Source organism: Alosa alosa, chromosome 11, assembly GCF_017589495.1.
Source record: "Alosa alosa isolate M-15738 ecotype Scorff River chromosome 11, AALO_Geno_1.1, whole genome shotgun sequence".
In the NCBI taxonomy this organism is placed as follows: Eukaryota; Metazoa; Chordata; class Actinopteri; order Clupeiformes; family Clupeidae; genus Alosa; species Alosa alosa.
The window spans coordinates 22,964,620-22,988,159 of NC_063199.1; the positions used below are offsets into that span (position 1 = coordinate 22,964,620).

The following is a 23,540-nucleotide window of genomic DNA, read 5'->3' on the forward strand; positions in this document are numbered from 1 at the left end:
GTCTGAGTGCAGTCATAAGGAAACAGCACGACTCCCAGTGGAGGAGGGGGGGCAAAAAGAGAGGGAGAGTGAAGGGGTGCTCTAGAGAGAGGGGGGAGGGAGAGGGAGGGAGAGAGCGCGGCAGAAAAAAGCAGAGAGAGAGGGAGATGGTGGATAATGGTGGACGAGAGCAATTCCAGCAGGTCAGTAAGAGGCAGAAGAGACGCGCCCTCAGAGGCGGAATCATCTTACCTCAGTCCCGCAGGCTCTCGTAGTCCAAACTTGATCTCGTTCCCCAGCATCTGACTGATCTGCACGAGGGAAACGGAGTGAGAGAGAGGGAGAGGGAGAGAGAAGGGGAAGAAAAAAAGAGAGAAGAATGTGAGAAAGACAAATGGGTAGCTGTGAAACATTAACAGGGTTGTGCTGACACATTAAGAAACAGGTTGATGGTGCACATGGGATCAAGCAATATCAAAACAAACACGGGTGTTTTTGTGTGGGGTCTCCTGTAATGGGCTACCCATCACATCTATTACTGGAGAGTTGATTGTTTGTTTGTATAACTACATTTTCTCTATTATTGTGTGTTAAATTCTCCAAATGTAAAGCACTTTGTGCTGCATTGCATTCAGTGTATGATAGATGCTATACAAATAAAGCTTATTATTATTATTATCATCATTATTATTATTATGACTGGCAGAGTGACAAGACTTAATATTTAGCACAAAATCAAATATGCTGCATTGCATTCAGTGTATAAAATGTGCTATACAAATAAAGCTTATTATTATTATTATTATTATTATTATTATTATTATGCCTGGCAGATTGACAAGACTTAATATTTAGCACAAAATCAAATATGCAAATATGCTGACAAATTAGCCAATCAATGTGGCTTATATGTGCTTTTCCAAGCAATAGCCACAACTGAAGCCAGTTTGATGTCATCTCTACAACATGGCATGGGTTAAGAGCTGGGGGGTTGAACACTTCCACAAGCAACGGCAGAATTGGAATCTTCTGACAGAGTTTCTGCAAGCAACAAGCGTTTAATATTGGTGTCCATCAAATCAGGTTTATACGCATATTAAAAAAATAACAACCTGACTAAATGAGCATGCTAATGGACTCTATTTCATCAGGGGCTCAATGCTTTATTACTATTATTTGGGTATTCCTCTCTTGATGCCGTCCAGCTGACCGCAAATTAATTTCAAGCTTTGTTTAGATGTGGTCACCCTGGGTGTGTGTGTGTGGATGCACTAAACGGATCTTATTGTTATGACTGCGCCCAGCACCTGCAGCTACAACCAGCATAACAGAAAACCAGCAAAAGCAAACCTATGGCCTCTCTCTCTCTCTCTCTCTCAATCCCCAAAACTTTGCCTCAGTCAGGGTGTCACCATTTGTGTCCAGTACACCATTAGGGAGGCTATCCAGATCAGGCCATCTAGATCCTTCCCTACAGTCCTGCACCTGCACCCCAGGTGTTGGCTACCTGGGACTATACGCTCTGGCTGCATTAACCAATGAAGCTATATACTTTGGCTACATCAAGAAACTTGAGAGCTTGAAACCAGAGCTGCAGGCATTGATTCCTGTCAATTATTTCATGCCATTGTAAGTAGCCACTGTATATTGGCTTTGAGTGGTAATTCGACCCATTCAGTGAGTGTGTGACTGGGTCAGGTTTTAGCACTTGAGTAACATGCTTTTGCTTTGAAACTGACACAAACAATCCAAAAAAAAAAGATAACCTTACTTGATGAAGGAGCAGTATACACTAATAATAATTTAAATGACAACAATGAGTAAAAACAAAATAGTAAGCAACAATCAAAACTAAACATGCTGACTGAAAACAGCACCTGTTCATTACTTTACAAACTATTCTATCAAGACTCAACAGCCTCTACTTCACCCTCACACAAACAAACAGGCCAACAGGTATGCACAAACAAACACACTAAATTCAATGCACACAGCAAAACACACACAATATCTCTCTCACACACACACACACACAGTACAGAGAAAATAAGGTCGTGGTTTTATGCATGAGGCAAATTTATGGGAGAAAAATTAGGTAGGGGAAGAGATTCATTTTCTGGGTGACAGTGCGTGAAAGGCAATAATAACCATGAGAGAGGAGCTTTCAGCCTGCAAGAGCTTTGAAATATCAGAGTGGGAAAGCAAATGATACGAGATGATACTTCTAGAGATGAAAGAGATGAAAGCCAGACAAAAGAGTTCTGCTCCACCAACCAGATCTCCCCTACTCAGGTAAAGAAAATCACAACAATCTACACCTATTACCAGGCATTATGCCACGCCAGGTCACCCACGCCCCTACAACAGGACGCAAAGTGCTGTAGATACACGAGGATCACAGAAAAGGTGAGCTACAGAGGACATGAACAAAAGAGCTGCAGCCGACAGCACAGGACACACACATCCATTTGGAACGCCGGCTGCTGTATTTACATATGAACACTGCTGGTGCACTGCCCGGAACCTGGCCAAGTTTCCCATGACCCCCCCCCCAACCTCTCCAGCGGCGTGGCCACCATGCTCGGAGAGAACGGTCATGCAGAAAGAGGTCAGACAATTCAGCGAAAGGGCACAGACCGTAGCGAGGGTTTGCATAATAGCATGCACATTAAGGGCTATTGCTGTACCCTGCCCATCGGCTACTCTGGTCGTCCCTCTGTGTGTGAAGTGGAAATAAAAGCAGCCTGATACAGAGCAGTAGTGGACCTTTAACAGTGCAGTGGTGGACCTGACACAGTGCAGTGGTGGACCTGTCTTAGCTCTCTCTCCTTCCATGTGCTTGGCTCGGCGGCAGCTTAAGGCTAAGTGCAAACACGCATGGGCTGCGGCAGGCACAACACCGCACTGCACTGATGGGCAAATTGGATGTCTAGAAAAAAATCCACCTATCTAGGATTCTGTGTGTATTTACTGTGTGTAATTTGTATTTGTGTGTGTGTGTGTGCATGTGTGTGTGTGCGCGCTTAACTGTATGCATTTAGTGTGTGTGTCTGTGTATCAGTGTGTGTGTGTGTTTTGTGTGTGTGTGTGTGTGTGTGTTTATGTATGTGTGTGTGTGTGTGTGTGTGTATCTGTGTGTGTGTGTGTGTGTGTGTGTGTGTGTGTGTGTGTTTCACTTATCTGCTCTTCAAATATACTCTTGACATAAATGGCACTCACCCTTGACACCATTTGAACAGCATGCTTCTGAGGCAAACTAATTTGCAGAGAGCAAACGCTGGGATTGTCATTCGGCCCAGCCTCGGCCTGGCAATCATAGGTGCGGATCCAGAGAGTGTTTTGCTAATATTTACATAAAATGTGTTTGCTTAGATATAAAAAGTTTGTGTTAGTATTAAAGCGTGTTATGCTAAATGAGATGTGCTGTGAACAAAATGTAAAGGCAGAATGTAAGAACATAATGTACCAGATATAAGAAACTGTTTGTCAGCAAAAAAAAAAGCTGACTGGCAACTAAGCAAAACAAAAAAGCAGAACCAATATTTCATGATGAGATATAATACCAAACTAGGACATGTCCTGCCTGACCGAGAGGGGTATAAAAAGAGAACGACCCCTTCATCAGGGTTCTTCTTTTTCCTTTTCATTTTTCTTTGGACCGAGCGTTTAGCCTTTAGACTTAGACAGTTTTCATTTCTTATATTTTTTGTTTGTATTTAATAAAAGTCAAAATCCTAACCTTTGATTAGGAGTTTGTAAAAAGACCGTCTAGCGTTTTGTTCGAATTTGTCTGCCTCTCCTGTGTTGCTGAGAACCCTGGATGCCTTGCAATAGGGCCTCTGCTCCAAAGATTTGACTTCGCTCCGGGTAAGTAAGGCGTCCGTTTGAGGGCTACTTTCTAAGACACTGTATATGGGCAAAAAACATACTGCACTGACATACACAGGAGTAGCGAACTCAGCCAGGCATTTGGGAAGGAAAGTCCTATGCTCCAGGGCAGACAAAAAAACAAAAAGGCTTTGTTAGCAAATTTATTTGGCGCGTCAAATTGTTTGTGAAGCTAAAGTCTAGGACCCGTTGGGGTCTAAATGCACATCACACACCCAAGCGAGGATACGGAAATCTGTTTGATAAATACGAGTGTATGTATAGATAGAATCTAAATTGTTATAGATCCGTTGTGGTCAATTGAAGTTCTTATATGTTACAAGAACTGTCATTTCTTGTTCTTATATGTTACAAGAACTGTCAAGAGCCTTAATTTCAATTTGACAAAGCTCCCAAAAGAATAGGGTAGTTGATCTTCCCTCCGATCTAGACAGACAGACGAATGTCTGTAGTGAGTTTTTTCTCCATCAAGTCAATCCTCTTGTACAGCCTAAACCCGTCGAAAAGGGGCCCCCGCACCAGACACACACACTGAAAGATACTTCCTCTTTTACCCTGTGATATTATCATAGTCCGAAGACGAGCGCACCCACACCTACAGGAGTGGCGATCTCTACTGTTACGGGAGCCCCGTATACACCAGAGTGGACACAAAACGCAACAGATCAGATGGACTTCACATTTTGCAAAGGGTTAAACTCTCCTGGAATACCTGCACTGTGCTCCTGGCTGCATACGCTTGAAATTTCTTTGGCACAAGAGATTTGCACTGAACAAACCCCCACGCCTCACCAGAGGCAGCAGCAACAGTCTCAATTAGTCACCGTTTGTGTGTGAGTGTGTGTGTGTGTGTGTGTATATATATATATGTGTAAGTGTGCCTAAGTATGCCTGCGTGTCTGTGTGAGTGTGTGTGTGTGAGTATTCAGTGAGGCCTGTCCACTGACAGCTGTGAGGTCTCCAGCACATGATTCATGCTTCCTCTGCACCATTTCATGGGCTGTTTTTCACAGGAACAGACACACTCAACAGGAAGCAGAGCTCACTCACTAGCCATGGGACTTGAATTCAACAGGAATTAGAAATTCCACCACTGGCACTGCTACTGGTGTGGAGAGGGATGGATGGAGAGAGAGAGAGAGAGAGAGAGAGAGAGAGAGAGAAGAGAGAAGGGAAAACAAAGACAACTAAACAACAAAGCGAATTTACGCTTAAACAAATGAGAGCAGAATAACATGCAAGGATTTCCCCATCAATTGCGCATCAGCCAGGAAAATACAAGCCCATGAAAAAACCACACACTTAAAAGCAATCAGTTAGAGGAGTTAGAAAAAAACAGTGCCATCATAATGCAATCAGCGAAACTCTTACAGATCCTTTTTTCTAATTGCCTTATTAACATGCAAATATCTCCAGTATGTTCCTCTTTTCACAAAGCAAGCCCTTTGTGGCCTTTGGACTGATTGAAATGATTACCACGATGAATGAAGCTCCGTTCATTCATTAAGCTCTAAAATAAGGAGCAAGATGGAGACTACATAGAGTTATTCCTGCTACTCCTATCCAGGGACATTAGGCGGGGATCACATTAGCCAGCGGCAGGTTTCCTATTGTTCTCTATGGTTCGGCTGCGGAACGGTGGCAACGCTGGCGTAACTTGGTTCAACTTTCAAAGCGCAACGCAAGCGTATTCAATTGACAAACCGTTTGTGTTGCTTAGGAACGAGATAAAACTTATTATGGTCTGAGCGTTGCGTTACATTTGCCGCTGCCGCTTGCCGCTGGCTAATGTGATCCTCGCCTTACTGAGCCTGTGGCATGGAATGGGAGACATGCAGAAGACATACCATCCACCCACACACACACCCACACACACACACACACACACACACACACACACACACACACACACACTATCCCTATTTACTCCCACTCTCCGAAGCCTCTGCGGCTGGCTGAGCCAGGAGAAGAGTTGGCCGTCAGCAGGGGGGCTGGTGAGGGAAGGAAACGGCGCGCTTCTGTTTTCCTTTCTCACAAGGAGCAAACAGGAGAGAGAGAGAGAGAGAGAGAGAGAGAGAGAGAGAGAGAGAGAGAGAGAGAGAGAGAGAGAGAGAGAGAGAGAGAGAGAGAGAGAGAGAGAGAGAAAGAGAGAAAGAGAGAGAGAGAGAAAGAGAGAGAAGCATGCTTCTGTTTTCCTTTCTCACAAAGAGCAAACAGGAGAGAGAGAGAGAGAGAGAGAGAGAGAGAGAGAGAAAGAAAGAGAGAGAGCATGCTTCTGTTTTCCTTTTTAACAAGGAGCAAAGAGGACAACTTCCCTCCACTGCAGAGCAGAGCAGCAGGAAGAGTGAGTGGTAGGGGGAGCATTTCCCCCTTTTGTTTGAGGCCACTGGAGATGTGTGGGAGTAGTGGTGTTTGTGTGTGTTGGGGGGGTGGGGGGGCGGTTAGTGGTGTTTGTGTGTGGTGGTAGTGGTGTGGGTGTGTGTGTGTGGGTGTGTGTGTGTGTGTGTGTGTGTGTGTGTGTGGGGGCGGTTTGTGGTGTTTGTGTGTGGTCGTAGAGGTGTTAAGAAATTATCCTTCAAGGCCCTTCTACTTTCCCAGGAGTATGAAAAGAAAATAATGAAAAAATAACATTGTGACTTACAAGGTCAGAGAGAAAACATCACATGGGCAGAGCAGGGGAGCACAATGACCGCTTTCTCCGACTTTTCTGAGGAAATCCCATTAAGTCAGAACCATGGATATGGGCCTCATGGAGGACACGCTTACAACCGACATCCCACGTCAACCAATTGCGCATTGGCAAAACAGCTTCAACATTAACATTGCATGTGGCTAAAAAACAGCACTGTGTCTACCGGTACTATAATAACTCACAAATGAGCTCTGGAGAGAAAAATGACTTCTCACAGTCAGACACAGATTGTCTCAAAAAGATCTTTATACAGCCCTCTTCATCAGTGAGAGACGATCAACTCGACTACTCCCTCCCTGACTTCTCTAGTGACTCCAGACCGCTTCTCAAATCCCAATTGAGATTGATTGAGATTTTGAGATTGAGGGTGGGTCTGGAAAGGCTTCATTGATTTTAAATTGGTGGATGAAACTCTTACCACATTGTTTCGTCAATGGGATCCTTCCCAGACTGACCTGCTGAGCTAATTCAAATATGCTAGCAGGTTCTGATGACCTCTTACCACCCTCTATTTTGCAGCCATTTCCGCAGCATGCTCGAGTATTGTTACTGGCCAAAACAAGCAGACCACATATTCAGAGGCTATGCTACTTCAGAAAGATTAAACACATGCTTTAAAATGTATATGGGCTGTATTTTGGGCTCCAGTGCATGGCGTAAAGCTCATTATTCACCCGCGCAAAGCTTAATTCGGTATTTTGCACGTTTATTTTTTAAACATTGCGACCAGGGGTGTGGCAATTAACAACCTAGGGAGGGGCCTGGCGCATTGTCTAAAAATTGCTATTATACACCACCTAAACCTGGTCAGAAGTCAATGGCGAGTTGTTCATATGCTATTTTAAGAGCGCATGTCTACAGTCATATTGGCGGGTGCACGCACCATCCTTCCAGCATTCATGTACGCACACCAGCGCACGTCCATGCAAAGCATTACAAATTGCACGATTACAATGGGAAACATAATTAGAATAAAGATATTACGAAATACTGTACATCTCATGATGAGTAGTTATTCACCATCATTTGCAAATCGGTAATGACGGTTAAAAGTGATTAGGGGAGAGGCGAGAGACACGTATGAAGCACAGCTGAAGACGCACTGTCACGAGATATCCTCTGCAGGATAAATGTCGTTTTATTCAGTCATTTGAGCAATATTAGGGTAAGTGTTGCTTTTTCCAGCCTATGTTTTCGATGGTAACCCATTGTCAGTCAATAGTGAAAGTAACTGCATTTAACTGTCTTCGTTGACTGACACCTTGGTGAAGTAAGTTTCACTTTGCCAATGAGTTCAAATAATAGACGAGTGCAAATGCGTGAAGGCTATGCTAGGTTTTAGTAATGCATGGTTTAAGAATGACTATTTCATACGGTCTCGCAAGCAGCCTCCTTCAAATGAGCCGTTGAATGCCAAAATACCGATGCATTTATTTGACATATCGTGCTTTGCGCCGTTAAAGGGAATGCCAGATGTCATTCTCATTGGTTTAAAATCCCCAAACACACCCATATGACTGATTAAAAAACCTAGCAACACCTTGTTGCGCCATGCACTCCACTTTTGATAACGAAACCCCTCCCAATGTGAACTGGACATCCTACTAAATTTGAATAGACTTTTGACGAGTGACGATGCACTTTAGAATGTCATGATAGGGCCCTAAATGTATAACCAATGCCATTTAGTTAAGGGATTTCTGTTAATTTCACTACACATGCTCAGTGCATACGTGAAGCCACTGAAACTCATGTGCATACTAGAGAACAGACTAGCATCGACTGGGCCAGTGACACAGTGACAAAAAAGGCAGATTTTGTTTAAACACTTTCTTACCTCCTCCTCCTCTCATGCCTTAATAGGCTCCAGAGATGCTGCAGGGACAGGCACCCATTTTCTGATTTAATGAGAATATTTCAGGTAGGCTGCATTAGTAGCGCTTGGTACTCCAACTGGTTACAGCTCGGTTAACGTGGAGGCAGAGCTGAAGTCTCTAACTCTCTCTCTCTCTCTCTGCCAGCAGCATCTCGACCCAGCTGAGGGAATTCAGGCTGACATCCATAGATAATGAGTGTGACCTGTCCATGTGGCTGCTTAATGACGGTGTCTGTTCGCTGGAGGAAGTTTGATGCCCACGTTGTGGGGCACGAGCACACTGCGACTATGTTACCAGGGGTTCTATTATTTACCGTATATATCTGCATTTGAATTATCGCTGTTAATTCTTGAATTTCCCCTGGGGATCAATAAAGTATCTATCTATCTATCTATCTATCTATCTATCTATCTATCTATCTATCTATCTATCTAACAGATGAGCCTTTAAAACATTCATTGCTGTTGCACTATTTCTGATGTTGCAAACGCTTCTAGCACCATGAGAATAAAAAACATTTTCACAACTAAGCTGACAAAGACAAAGACGTGAAATATAAACACTGTACAGAATTATGCCATATTCAAACTATATACGCAGTAAGTTGAAGAATCACTTCAATGCCATGCATTGTGCATGTGCTTACTGCCCCAAACTGTGCTGTCATATTTCTATTGCCTGGTATTTTCACATTGGGGAGCGCATAACTCAGACTGCATGTGGGATTAAGGTTGATGCTCAGGAGTCATTCTCTTGGTGCCTCTGCGGGAGGTTAATGCACTGCCTGTCGCTGATGTTTCAACTGGAATTAAGAGGGAGCTCTGCACATAGTCTGACAGACATCCTCCACCCCGACTCCTCAGGGGTTTATGATGTGTTCAGTGGCTGTGGAGCCATAGAGCCGTAGAGCCCAGCGCTCACCTTGGACCGATGCACCTCTCCATCATCGTCCTCGCCTCCCACGCCCAGGATCTTACGCGTCTTGAGCCGGCTCACCAGGTCTGTCTGACTGTGCTTCTTCATCAGAGGTGGATGGGATTTACCAGCCATGCTAGGAGCCTAAAGGGTAGAGAGAAGAGAAGAGAAGAGTCAAAGACGAAAAGAGAAACAGGAGAGTTGCTATGTCTATTACATAATTAACCAATAATTATTAATGTTATTAACAATGACAGAAGAGAAGAGACGATAGAGTCAAAGACGAATAGAGAAGCAGGAGAGTTGCTATGTCTATTACATAATTAACCAATAATTATTAATGTCATCAACAACAACAGGAAATTAACCCATTGAAATATCTATTAGACTGCATTAGGATTGTATTCTAAAAAACAGAAACCACCACATGGCTGCCTCATTGCAACAGCTGTTCTTGTCGCAAACAAAACCCCTCATATGCAAAGTCCTATGTCTGATTCTGTTGCTTCTCCCTCTCTCTACTGCCCCACACCAAGTGGCATCGCATTAGCATCGCATTAGCACCTGGTTAACCCCCTTAACAGTTTAGATCAAATGCTTGCAAAGCATTTACCAATACACTTAGCTCATTCTCAAATCCATACCCAAAGCCATTCCCACATAGTCGGGCCCTCACTCACCAGGTTTCTCATCAATATGCCCAAAGCGCATTTCACAACACACTGAACACATTTGTCATTGCACAGATGAAATTCTGATTAGATTCCTATGCGGAGGACCGTCACAGCTGATTTGCTGAATATACTCGACTTGGTCAGCCGCATATGTTTCACACTCCCTTGGACTCAGTAGTCACTTCCCAAGTTCAAACGGTCAAGTTCTCAGTTCAATTTCACTTTTCCAAGCATTTTCTTTTCCAGGTGGGTGCTACACATTGGTGGTGGTTAGTAAGGTTCCCCCTTCACTGCAAAGCGTTTTGGGAGCCTTGATAATGCACTATATAAATGCAAGTTTATTACTGTTGTTTATGCTTTTGAATGTGTATGCGACTGAAAAAACAAATCACAGTCTGCCTGGCATAAGAGATCATGAATGTAGACCTCTGTTAGCCTAGAAATCTAGACGCGCCCCTAGCGGCAGCGAATTACATTTGCTGCCAGGGCTAGTCTAGCAACTCTCCGTTGGCTTGTGAGCTCCAGAAATCGAAACTTAATCAGGCCAATTAAATTGTGTATAGAGTCGTTAGGTGGGCTTAACATAATGATTGATGGCAGAGTTGCAAACGGTTTGGCTTGAATTCCTGCTACTTGAAAACAAATAAGATGGATGTTGCTGCTGGCCGAACAGTGTGACACGAAGTTAAGCTTTTATTAAGTTGCCAAACGTTTGAACTAGCCAACTAGCTCGGCTGGTGGGAAACGCATGGGACTCATAAGCTGCGCTGTCCCATTAGTGCAGAGGGAATTTGAGAGACAACTGATTATCCGCCCTCGGACTGAGCACTGCGAGCGGTGAGTGTCCAGACCCTACATTTTAATGTGGGTCTGGCTCGTCAGGCTAGACCTCTGTCCTACTAAAGAATACATTTCTCATGTAATTAGGATTACACTTATTCCTACAGAGGCAACAGATCAGTTTGTTACATTAACAGCTGTGCAGTCAGCCTCGGCTTTGATATCACACAGAACATGGTCATGCTCTGCAAGTTATGGATTGTGGAAATATCACACGCTAATTATTTTGTCTAGTTCAATAGTCATAGTTGTGTATCTAGGTAGGTTTTGCTGCCACCAACAGTAAGATAGTCATTGTAGAATAAGCAAGATTTTTTAGTAAATTACTCTGCAAGGAAAAGTACAAAATAACTAGTTTGTGTAATATTCACAAATGTAATTGAGTGTACCAACTTAAAACAGGGAAAATATGTAATATGAACTCCTGCATCATTAAAAATGAGCTGGCACTTTTGACCTTTGAGGATTTCTTCACCAATCATCAAGCCAGCCCAGAGGCAAAAGAAGAAGTCAGCTGTCCAGGTAATTTCCTCTGAAAGAAACTGGGTCTCTTATCTTGTCTTGATGTTACATCATATACTTTCAATGGTCACCATAGATGACCTCGTGATTGCATCCGTGTTGTTGTAAATCTCACTCAGATATTTCTGCATTTGTGGGCTGAGCTGTGCGTAAACGATGGCTGCCAGTTGTCAGTGTTTTTGTACGCCTCTCACCTTAATTGGGTTTTGAACTTGCATGGACACGAGAGGAGTGGCCAAATACATTCTTGGGCAGCACAGGGACTCTGCTACAACACATGTAGCACCTTTGTGTCTTAAAGATAAGTATATTAATATTTCTTTTGACTATTTAAGAGCATGATTGGGTCTCTCCCCGTCTCAGAATCAGGCCCTTTTATCAAAATATGAAGAGTACTGTAGCAGTCAAGTAAGAATGTTTCTCAGAGAACCCCGCGCCTGCCAAACAGCCCACACCCAAAGATGTATGCACTGTGGCAGTATCCAATTCAAAACCCTTTTATCAAATCTGCAATGAGGTTCCATGAAAGGTTCTAGTGTCAATAAGTCTTTTGTATGTACACGTAACATATTGGAAACAAAACTGAAGGAACATCAGTGTATATCTGAACAAAGGGATCAAACATTCTGACAGATGGCATTAGTCTCTAAACTATGGGGCCACACCCAATGAATCTCTGTCTGGGGAAAGACTCTCCATCACTGTGGAAAGATGCATCCACATGTTTACTCAAATTTACAAACAAGTACAAACAACCCATAGAACCTGTTCCATCACATGACACCAACGGAAACACTGAACCTACAGTAGCTGCATTCTGCCACTTATGCCTAAAACTTGGCCTGCTTGGAAAGAAAGAGGTTAATCCAAAAAATTCTTATTTGACAAGTAGATGACACGGCACAAATTAAATCATGGTTAATTTTAGAGACCATGTGCCTCCAGCTTTTGCCATTTCTGGGCCTTAAAAAGCCTTTAAAAAGGTTAAATATCAACTGACCAAGCCCATTAAAGAGTTTTAGTTTTCAATATAAAACATCTATAAAACACAAAATGTTTTAATTTTTACCTTAACTAAATGCAACAACATAAAAACCCATTTTGATCTCACAGAATAACTAATCACACACAGAACAGCTTAATAGCCTACAGAAACTTATTGATGAGCCCAGATGGAACTATTTAAAAAGTTCAACAACTGCATCAGTTGTATATTGATGGACCAACAAAAGATACACTATCCAGCAGCTTAGCTCTGGGGCAACTACTGGTCAATATCCTCTTTTTATAGCAACAGCACACACCCTGTCCAATGATATATATCAAAGCTTTCATCATTGTGGGGAAAAGGTTTCATTGTTCTGTTTAAATACTCACACAGTCCCTGCATTAACATTAGTAAATTATGTTGAACACCACTGGTACTTATGTAAGCTAGTACTGCATGATGAAAGACGACATTATCAAATATGGCATCCTGCCGTAGCCTTCACAGAGCATTACTGTCTTAGCTGTGATCCATTACCAAGTTTTGTAACTAAATCTGTTGGGACGACGGCACTAGAAAACAAGACACTAGACAGGAACAGAAGTTCCTCATCCTGGCATGAAACATGTCCTTCATTTTCCCCAGGTCCGATGGTGCATCATTTCAATAATCATGGCATGCAATAGGACAGGTATGAGTCCATGGTTTCCCACCACTGTTAGGCAAACTTTTGCCAACTTAGTAAAAGTTTAACTTCGTGTCACACTGTTAAGCAACAGCAACATTATCTTATTTGTTTCCATAGCAGGGAATTCCCAAACCGTTGCCCTGCCATCAATCATTATGTTAAGCCCTCCCTTACAACTCTATACACGATTGGATCAACTGGGCCTGTGCTGCTTCATACAATATCCCTCCCCAGTAGGACCTCCCGCCAACACACAGAGCAGCAGGCAATCACAGCCATCATTTCAGCACTTCCACAACAGCTGGCCAGTTGTCTTTCAAGACACGCTCGCCAAGATTACTGCTGATGTTGAGAGGCTGAGGCACTTGCCCTGCCAGATCAAGCGGGGAATGGGCCTCTGTGTTCAAATCAACGGGGGCAGGTGACGGGGCCCCCATCTGGGGCCTCCGTACCTTTCAGGTGATCAAAACGTAGGTGGAAAACAAATCTGTGGATAAGCCATTCAGCGCCAGCCATGTGAAATTAGAGGTCTGTCGGCTGAAAAGACTTTCATATGGACAGTCACGTTTCCTTTTCTGCAACGCTCTACTTAGTGTCCATTTCTAGGAATACCTTTCACATTTCAATGCCTCCAATCTACTGCTCAGAATTCGTATCAGTTCTGTTCTGGAGGAAAAATGATCCTTTTTTTAGGAGGGAATACAATAGAAAGTCTGAAGTAATTGTTTTGAGGGTGAGCTGTTGTGAGAAAACATTCCTGCTGTCTAATTGAGGTGAGTGAACGCCTTTTACTTAGCCTGACGAGCCAGACCCACATTAAAATGTAGGGTCTGGGCACTCACCGTTCGCAGTGCTCAGTCCGAGGGGCGGGATAATCGGTTGTCTTTCAAATTTCTTCTGCATGCAATAGGACAGCGCTATGAGTCCCATGGTTTCCCACCAGCGGAGCTAGTTGGCTAGTTTAAACTTTTGCCAACTTAATAAAAGTTTAACTTCGTGTCACACTGTTAAGCCAACAGCAACATTATCTTATTTGTTTCCAAGTAGCAGGGAATTCAAGCCAAACCGTTGCAACTCTGCCATCAATCATTATGTTAAGCCCGCCTTACAACTCTATACACGATTGCATCAACTGGGCCTGTGCTACTTCATACAATATCCCTCCCCAGTAGGACCTCCGCCAACACAGAGCAGCAGGCAATCACAGCCATCATTTCAGCACTTCCACAACAGCTGGCCAGTTGTCTTTCAAGACAAGCTTCGCCAAGATTACTGCTGATGTTGAGAGGCGGCACTTGCCCTGCCAGATCAAACGGGGGAACGGGCCTCTGTGTTCAAATCAACGGCGGGGCAGGTGACGGGGCCCCCCCCATCTGGGGCCTCCGTACCTTTCAGGTGATCAAAACGTAGGTGGAAAACAAATCTGTGGATAAGCCATTCAGCGCCAGCCATGTGAAATTAGAGGTCTGTCGGCTGAAAAGACTTTCATATGGACAGTCACGTTTCCTTTTCTGCAACGCTCTACTTAGTGTCCATTTCTAGGAATACCTTTCACATTTCAATGCCTCCAATCTACTGCTCAGAATTCGTATCAGTTCTGTTCTGGAGGAAAAATTATCCTTTTTTTAGGAGGGAATACAATAGAAAGTCTGAAGTAATTGTTTTGAGGGTGAACTGTTGTGAGAAAACATTCCTGCTGTCTAATTGAGGTGAGTGAAGGCCTTTTACTTAGCCTGGCGAGTCCCATGGTTTCCACTCAGCGGAGCTTAAGGTTGGCTAGTTCAAACTTTTGCCAACTTAGTAAAAGTTTAACTCGTGGTCACACTGTTCGCCAACAGCAACATTATCTTATTTGTTTCCCAAGTAGCAGGGAATTCAAGCCAAACCAAGCAACTCTGCCATCAATCATTATGTTAAGCCCGGCCTTTACAACTCTATACACGATTGCATCAACTGGGCCTGTGCTACTTCATACAATATCCCTCCCCAGTAGGACCTCCGCCAACACAGAGCAGCAGGCAATCACAGCCATCATTTCAGCACTTCCACAACAGCTGGCCAGTTGTCTTTCAAGACACGCTCGCAAGATTACTGCTGATGTTGAGAGGCGAGGCACTTGCCCTGCCAGATCAAACGGGGGAATGGGCCTCTGTGTTCAAATCAACGGCGGGGCAGGTGACGGGGCCCCCCCCATCTGGGGCCTCCGTACCTTTCAGGTGATCAAAACGTAGGTGGAAAACAAATCTGTGGATAAGCCATTCAGCGCCAGCCATGTGAAATTAGAGGTCTGTCGGCTGAAAAGACTTTCATATGGACAGTCACGTTTCCTTTTCTGCAACGCTCTACTTAGTGTCCATTTCTAGGAATACCTTTCACATTTCAATGCCTCCAATCTACTGCTCAGAATTGTGATCAGTTCTGTTCTGGAGGAAAATGATCCTTTTTTAGAGGGAATACAATAGAAAGTCTGAAGTAATTGTTTTGAGGGTGAGCTGTTGTGAGAAAACATTCCTGCTGTCTAATTGAGGTGAGTGAACGCTTTTTACTTAGTTTCTGATGAGCCAGACCCACATTAAAATGTAGGGTCTGGCACTCACCGCTCGCAGTGCTCAGTCCGAGGGGGATAATCGGTTGTCTTTTCAAATTTCTTCTGCATGCAATAGGACAGCGCTATGAGTCCCATGGTTTCCCACCAGCGGAGCTAGTTGGCTAGTTCAAACTTTTGCCAACTTAATAAAAGTTTAACTCGTGTCACACTGTTCGCCAACAGCAACATTATCTTATTTGTTTCCAAGTAGCAGGGAATTCAAGCCAAACCGTTGCAACTCTGCCATCAATCATTATGTTAAGCCCGCCTTACAACTCTATACACGATTGCATCAACTGGGCCTGTGCTACTTCATACAATATCCCTCCCCAGTATGACCTCCGCCAACACAGAGCAGCAGGCAATCACAGCCATCATTTCAGCACTTCCACAACAGCTGGCCAGTTGTCTTTCAAGACACGCTCGCAAGATTACTGCTGATGTTGAGAGGCGAGGCACTTGCCCTGCCAGATCAAACGGGGGAACGGGCCTCTGTGTTCAAATCAACGGCGGGGCAGGTGACAGGGCCCCCCCCATCTGGGGCCTCCGTACCTTTCAGGTGATCAAAACGTAGGTGGAAAACAAATCTGTGGATAAGCCATTCAGCGCCAGCCATGTGAAATTAGAGGTCTGTCGGCTGAAAAGACTTTCATATGGACAGTCACGTTTCCTTTTCTGCAACGCTCTACTTAGTGTCCATTTCTAGGAATACCTTTCACATTTCAATGCCTCCAATCTACTGCTCAGAATTCGTATCAGTTCTGTTCTGGAGGAAAAATTATCCTTTTTTTAGGAGGGAATACAATAGAAAGTCTGAAGTAATTGTTTTGAGGGTGAACTGTTGTGAGAAAACATTCCTGCTGTCTAATTGAGGTGAGTGAAGGCCTTTTACTTAGCCTGACGAGCATCAGGCATCAGGCCTTGGTTTATAGTAACAAACCATCTGAAGCAATCAAACTTATATGCAACGTAGACATACAAAGCACCTTAAATTTGAGTTTGTGAAGTACGTTGGTCACGCTACATTCTCTAGTTAGAAACCCACTGATCTAAAAACAGCTTACCTGAAAAGTTACCTTCTTTTTGCGCATTTCTCTGAGTAGTATAAAGAATAACTACACCTTCTCGAAGGCAGCGTTAGGTATGTCATAAGTACCTGGACGTGACTTGTGTAAACATGTTTAAGGAGGAGTCTGGGGTGACTCAAGACAGGCTCACAGAATCAAGCATCGATTCCCAGATTAGGAAATGAAAACTGGAGGACTGAACAGTTGGTCACACACACTTGTTGTTTGGGGAAAAGGCATGTCAACACACATAACCAAGGAAGACTGGAGGACTGAACAGTTGGTCACACACACACTTGTTGTTTGGGGAAAAGGCATGTCAACACACATAGCCAAGGAAGACTGGAGGACTGAACAGTTGGTCACACACACACTTGTTGTTTGAGTAAAAGGCATGTCAACACACATAGCCAAGGACCAGCGCTTGACTCACCTCAACATTGAAACAAGTCAACCCCTTAGGGAAACCTGTGTAAGAGCACTGACGCTCATCCATAGTAAGTGACAAACTAATGCTATTATTATGCCAACTATATCACAGTCATGGAGACAGTCTACGATTACACTTAGTACATTCCATTTCAGGGACAGTCAATAACTTGTGCAAGATAAACTGTTAGGCCACAGACTTCAGCCATGTACTCCCTTGAAGCAGTTTTTGATGTAAGAAATAGATACAATAGATAGAGACAATTCATGTGAGCAGAATAAACTGAGGTTGTCTGCCGGTAACATTAGATCAAAATCTCTCCTGCACTCAGTTTTCTTTCCAAAGAAACCAAACATCCTTCTTTTTAACAGCAGCAGTAAACACACACACACACACACACACACACACACACACACACACACACACACACACACACACACACACACACACACACACAAAGCACACACACAAAGCGCAACTTCAGTAGAATAAAATAAAAACAACCTGAGGGACTATTTAAGAGACAGCCATAGAAGGCTATGGATTGGATAAGAGGAGTCTTTCAGCAGCTAATGGCAATAGATCTCTTCAGAGAGTAAAAGGCATTCATTAAAACCATTTAACTTAAAAGAAGAAAGAAATCACATGCTCTAAATAGGGCATCTTCTTTAGTGCCGACAAAGAGCCTGGGTCCAGTAAAGCTCATTACACAGGGTAATTGTTTCTTAAGTAGCCGCCAGAAATTGTGTTGATGATGGATGTCTCCTACAGCAGTGAAAATGCCATCAATTCTCCTGAGGTTCAGGGGCTGAAACATCAGTCGACATTCCTATCAACAGAGATGTCATCAGTGAGCAGCATCAATGTCATTTTAACAATCCACAATCTGACCAAAGCCAAAAGGAAAAGAAATGCAATCATGTTTCCCCCAACAGTAGATGCTAGAGGGAGCAGGATCAGGGAGGAGAGCGGGGCTGCATGACAGTGTAGGAAGAGAGATGCTCTTCTCTTTTTCATGTTTCTTTTATGTGGGAAAAACACACTCCATTACTGCAGGGCTTCAACTGGAACATTTAGAAAATATCGCCTCAGTTCTTCAATAAAAGCTACAATGTGTTAAATCAAGCCAGAACCAGCCAGATATTTGAACAACCTCCCTCATATTCTCCACATCCTGGAGGCTATAAATTCATATTTGAGGCTCCTCTTAGCTTTTTAACTTTAAGGTTATCTAGGGTTAGTTCCCCTTGAGAAACTTCACAAGGGAAGAGATAGAGAGTATGCTTTTCAGGACATTTCTAATTGGAAAGGATTCCCCCTCTCTTTATTAATGCTATGAAAAACAAAACACAAGCCATATATTTGCAATTTGTTTGTTCCAGTAACAGTATTTTAGCACTTCCCGTTTTGGGCGGTACCCCAAAAGTAATATTCCTGGACCTGATAGAACTCTTATGTATATTATTTTTTTCTGATTGTTTTCATTCCTTAAACCAGTTCAAAGCCTTGAATTTAAGCGTCATTGTAGTTAAATAATTGAGTACCCATACACTATACTGAATCTTTTTAATGTTAAATTTATATTATCGAACCTTCAGCTACAGTGCGGTCTCCCATTTAATGTCACAGATACTTTGAGCCAGGTAGTTGTGACAATTGCAACATCCCATAACTTATGCCAAGCTGCCTGCATTAGGAGAAGCAGTACTATTGAAGACGTCAGTACAATCTTCATGGATGCCTTTGGAGTTTCCATGAAGTTACATCAGATTACAGCAGCAGAGGAAATCAAATCTAATGGTCACTTGAGTGAGCCTGCAGGCAGAACTCCTTAAAATGCCTTCACAACGCAACGGCTCTTCACAGTGCAAGTAGAATACTCCATTGATTTGAATGGGATTTCCCAAAGTTCTACAGGTCATTATTTTCGTCTAAGGACCTCTGAAATAATGACTGCTGTCAATGGCAACGGATTTTTATTCAAAAGTAAAGGCAGACAGTTGATCAACTGTGTTCTAAAGAACGTTTGATTCAAGTTCAGCGTGTGTTGCGAAACTATTTGTTTCTCAGCAAAAGCCACAATGAAACGGTAACAAATAAATATAAAGAGATATCGTGGAGTTTATTTTTCGTTTTGGCAATTAGCCGTATAATAAGCGGGATAAATGTATAGAACGTCGGTCATTATTGGGAAAATAAGTCCCGAAAGGGCGAACCGGACCCCGAAGCGCCATATGGAATTCCTGAAAAACTTTTATTATCAAGGGAGTGTCATATGAATCCATCTCATGATGCAAGATTGCATTCTCTTTACTTCCTCTCCATACATAAGGAAAAAGGGGATCCATGTCCACACACCACTTCAAACACACCATGCATGGTGTTCAAACCTCCATTTCACACAAACCCTCCTTGAAACAATATCTCAGAGTTTGACATCCTCAGCACTACCCTGAAGGTTACCAGGGGGGAAAGGAACAACAGAATCTGCTCCTTTATGCCTATTTCCCTCAAACATGCATTGAGTGAGTGAGGTTTCCTTCCATCTGCTTCTTGCCTTCTTAAGACTGTCAGGGTGATGCTGATGCAGTTGCCTAGCAACGGCCACTGGCACCACTTTGCATGCTTTCTCATTATCGAGAGTGCATGCCAATGATGGGGGCCTTTCGTCTCTGGATGATTCCCTCTGGTTCTTTTGTGTTGCTCTGCGTCGCTGTTGCACCCTTTGATGTTGGCTTAAAGACCTCCATTTCCATCTAATTTGCAGGGCATTTTCTTTAAAAATCCTGCTTCTGAGTGTTAATAGTGACAAGCAACCTGAAAAATTACCCAAGAAAACCCCTGAGTAAGTTTGTCCTGCGCTGTGTATTTCCTGTGCAGCGTGCGTCCAATATCCCTCCCCACCGAAATCCCGCAGTACGCCAGAGACGAGCAGGAGAAAGACACCGTTCACCCTTTTTTATGTTTGTAAGTTGTCTGGTTGGTCGCCAGTAGGTGTATGCATGTCAGTGGACCAAACTCGGCCAAGGGGTGTGAGAACAACAACAAAGCATTCCAGCACAGCTGTCAGAAACAGATGCCCGAGGGGTGGTGGTATCTCGGTTACTCAGAGAGTGAAAAAAGCCCATGGACACACTTTCTTTCTCAAGGCAGCAACACAAATAAACCACCATGTCCAAGATAAAGGCAATCAAGTCATCTGTCAATCTTTTGGAAAAAGTGAGAAAATGTACCAGCACAAAAACAAAAACCTTAGACACTCATGTGGGTTATGCTTTTTTAAAGCTAAACTGGGGATATAATGGCTCGAAAAGACGTCAAAAGAGAATATTCCTCCATATCAAATGTTATGCATTCATGCAAGTACTTTAATGAGAAATATACTCAATCTGGAGGAGAATAAGTGTGTGAATAAGTGAGTGTCTAATGGGAACTGCCTGGATGTACAATATGAATTATCAGGAAGCAAGGCTTAAAAAAGCATACTCACTGGTTGATCAACCCCTTACAGAATTCATGGGTGCACTGCAAAAAACTGCTTATCTAATAAAATCTAACCAAGATTATTAGTCTTATATCAAGATAAAAATAACTAGTTTGTATTGTTTTCAGTATAAAGAGACTTTACCTAGCTTTCAGAAATCATTTGACTTAATTTAAGAAAAGTTTGACTTATTTTAAGACATCTCATCCTGAAAAACAAGCAAATTTTTCTGCCAGTGCTTAAGCAAATTTGTCCTAAAACAAGCAAATTTGTCTGCCAGTCGCGTTAAGTAAATTTGTCTTGATAAGACTCCTTAAAATAAGTCAAAGTCTTCCTAAATTAAGTCAAAATGATCTTTCGAGAGGGCACTAGGTAAGTCTTTTCATACTAAAAACAATACCAAATAGACTTTTTGATTATATTATAAGATTAATAACACTTGGTTGGATTTCATTTTTTGCAGTGTGTAGCCCTCAGTATAAAGAAGAAGAGAGCTACGGACTTCCACGAGTAAATATAAGTCACTCGATTTGTTACAGACGACTAACCTTGTGTGACCTGTGATGCTAATTTTAAAAACATGGCTCCCCAGGGACGTGCTGTGTGCCCACCCCTTCTACAACTGAGCTTTGTGTGCGAGGGCATGTCCAGCTTCAGTCCTATATTTGGACCATCTGCACACAGAATAAAAGTAACAGTCCTTTCCCTCAATGACCAGTGAGATGGACACTGCCTGCAGTCCATTGCTTTGTGATGAAGGGGTTGGTAGACTTTTGCTAATAGATCATAAGAAGGACAATGTTTACCCTTTACATCTACTGTACATGTTTTTGTTACAGGTTACTTGTTTTTCTTTGACAGTACAATGTGATGAAACAAGTAAAATAGAGTCAAGAAGCACAGTGTGTGTGTGTGTGTATATATATATATATATATATATATATATATATATATATATATATATATATATATATATATATATATCATGTGTTTTCTTTTTAAAATAGTGTCTAATTGTTTTACATAGCCCTGTTCTCCCCCTATTCATGTTATTCTATCCAATATCATTGATTAGGGATAAATAAATTACAACCATAACTATGATATGAACTATGATAGGAAAATAAAATAAATATTTAATTTTTTATTTTTGTGATTTTGAAACTTGGTCATGGAATATTTGCATGTTTACTCTTCTTTCTTCTAACTTTGCCTTTTTAGCCTATGTGTAGCCAGATTACCATGGATCAGTGTGAGCACCCTAGACTAAGCTATGACAACTTAACAGGATATGTCCTTGCTCCTTTCTACCTTCTATCCCTGCCCAATTGGCATCATGTGCGCTCTCTCTCTCTCTTTCTTTAGTCTGCCCTGAATGCACCAGAGTGAAAACATTATATCAGTAAAAAAACAATATGCACAGACGTTGACCAGCATTGCCCCCAGCCATTGCCCTCTGCCTCGACTGTACATCTCCCACCCCATCCCTCATGCCTACGCATGGACACACAAAAACACACACACACACACACACACACACACACACACACACACCTTGTACAGGGATGGCGGCAATGACTCAGGGCCCATATTTACACAAAATATTTTGTTAATCTTAAAGACAGACATGCAGGGCACCATCATAGCCATATACCACACACTGCCTGCATGACAACATTCACTGGCATGGGACATGGACATCACCGTAAGTTATCCGTGAAGGTACCTGCCTATCAGATTTTTATGCTAACACCCAACACCAACTGTAAATGTGTGTCTGTGGGTTAGTTAGAATGTCAATCCATTCAAGCCACAGAGCTCCTAGGAAGAACAAAACCTGTTTCACCAGTTTTACAAATATTTCCCCACACTAAGGTCTTTGCTTCCTCTGATGTTATAATTTAATTATTATATACGAACAACGGAATCCGTCAATTTTGTACTGTATAAATGAAGTAAATTGGTATGGTATGGTGTTACAACATTAAATGTCCCATCAACAATTGATTTTGAGCAGAGCTGAATACTGGGGGGCATGTCCCCCTCAAATTATATTACGATTACGGCCTTGGTCTTCAGATGCACAGGGGGGTAAAGCTTTCATCTTTTGCTATGTTCAGAATGATATCACTGTAGGAAGCCTAGAAGCATTTTAAGAATTACATATGGCAAAATTCCGCCATAATTGTGAGCAATGCGTTCTAGTGAAAAATATTTATTTCTTTATGAGATTTTCCTTTTTCTCAAAATAAATTTGCTTCCCTTCAAGGTTGTATTTTTCCAATTTTTTTCATTGTGAGATTACAATAAATCACCAACAGATTATTTTTATACCGGTTTTTAGTCAACTTTAGCAGAGGTGCCAATAATTCTGGAGGGTACTGTAGGCCAGGGGTTCCCAAACTTTTCCACAACAAGGCCCCCCAAATACCACTAGGTTCTGTTTTATTTCTGTTTTATTTAGGTTTTATTAATTAAACCCATCGACAATACTACGGCAAATGTAAAAATACATTAAGATAATCTAATAATTATTTTAGCCACAACCACATTGCGATGGAGCATACAGTGTGTAAAAATTTATTTGGGGCTTTCTGCTATATGAGAGCCACCACTCTACTATTATTCCCAGTCATTATCATGGGAAATATGTTCAGATATGGGTCACATTATTATAATGGCATTGTATAACAACCCTCATAGTATATTTTAAATGTATTTATTTCTTGTTTTTATTTTTCCCTCCAACTTGCTGAGGCCCCCCCGGCCCCCACTTTGAAAACCACTGCTGTAGCCTATATACACACAGTAGGCTATAGGATTAAAACTGGCTCATGTTTCCATATGATCCACGTAAGCAGAGAGTCGCAAGGGGGAAAAAACAGCCACATAGCGGCCTGTGGACCACT

General features: G+C 42.5%; 1 protein-coding gene and 1 long non-coding RNA gene across 4 annotated transcripts in view; one reads left to right on the plus strand and one right to left on the minus strand.

The window, feature by feature from the left end:
* LOC125303567 (tumor protein p53-inducible protein 11-like) overlaps nucleotides 1-23,540 on the minus strand; it is a 54,276-nt gene that overhangs the window by 8,880 nt on the left and 21,856 nt on the right. For 2 of the 3 annotated variants that reach the window (XM_048257381.1, XM_048257380.1), the window contains exons 3-4: nucleotides 9,358-9,495; nucleotides 232-290 (exon numbers count right to left, since the gene is read on the minus strand). In XM_048257381.1, the coding sequence (XP_048113338.1) occupies nucleotides 232-290; nucleotides 9,358-9,486 (188 nt within the window). In that variant the 5' untranslated portion in view covers nucleotides 9,487-9,495. Of the gene's footprint in view, nucleotides 1-231; nucleotides 291-9,357; nucleotides 9,496-16,714; nucleotides 16,779-23,540 lie in introns of those variants that run through there. The other variant, XM_048257379.1, reaches the window with a different exon arrangement.
* On the plus strand, nucleotides 3,557-8,828 carry LOC125303570. Its single transcript, XR_007195062.1, has 3 exons — nucleotides 3,557-3,846; nucleotides 8,423-8,480; nucleotides 8,584-8,828. It is a non-coding gene; the product is annotated as an uncharacterized LOC125303570 (long non-coding RNA).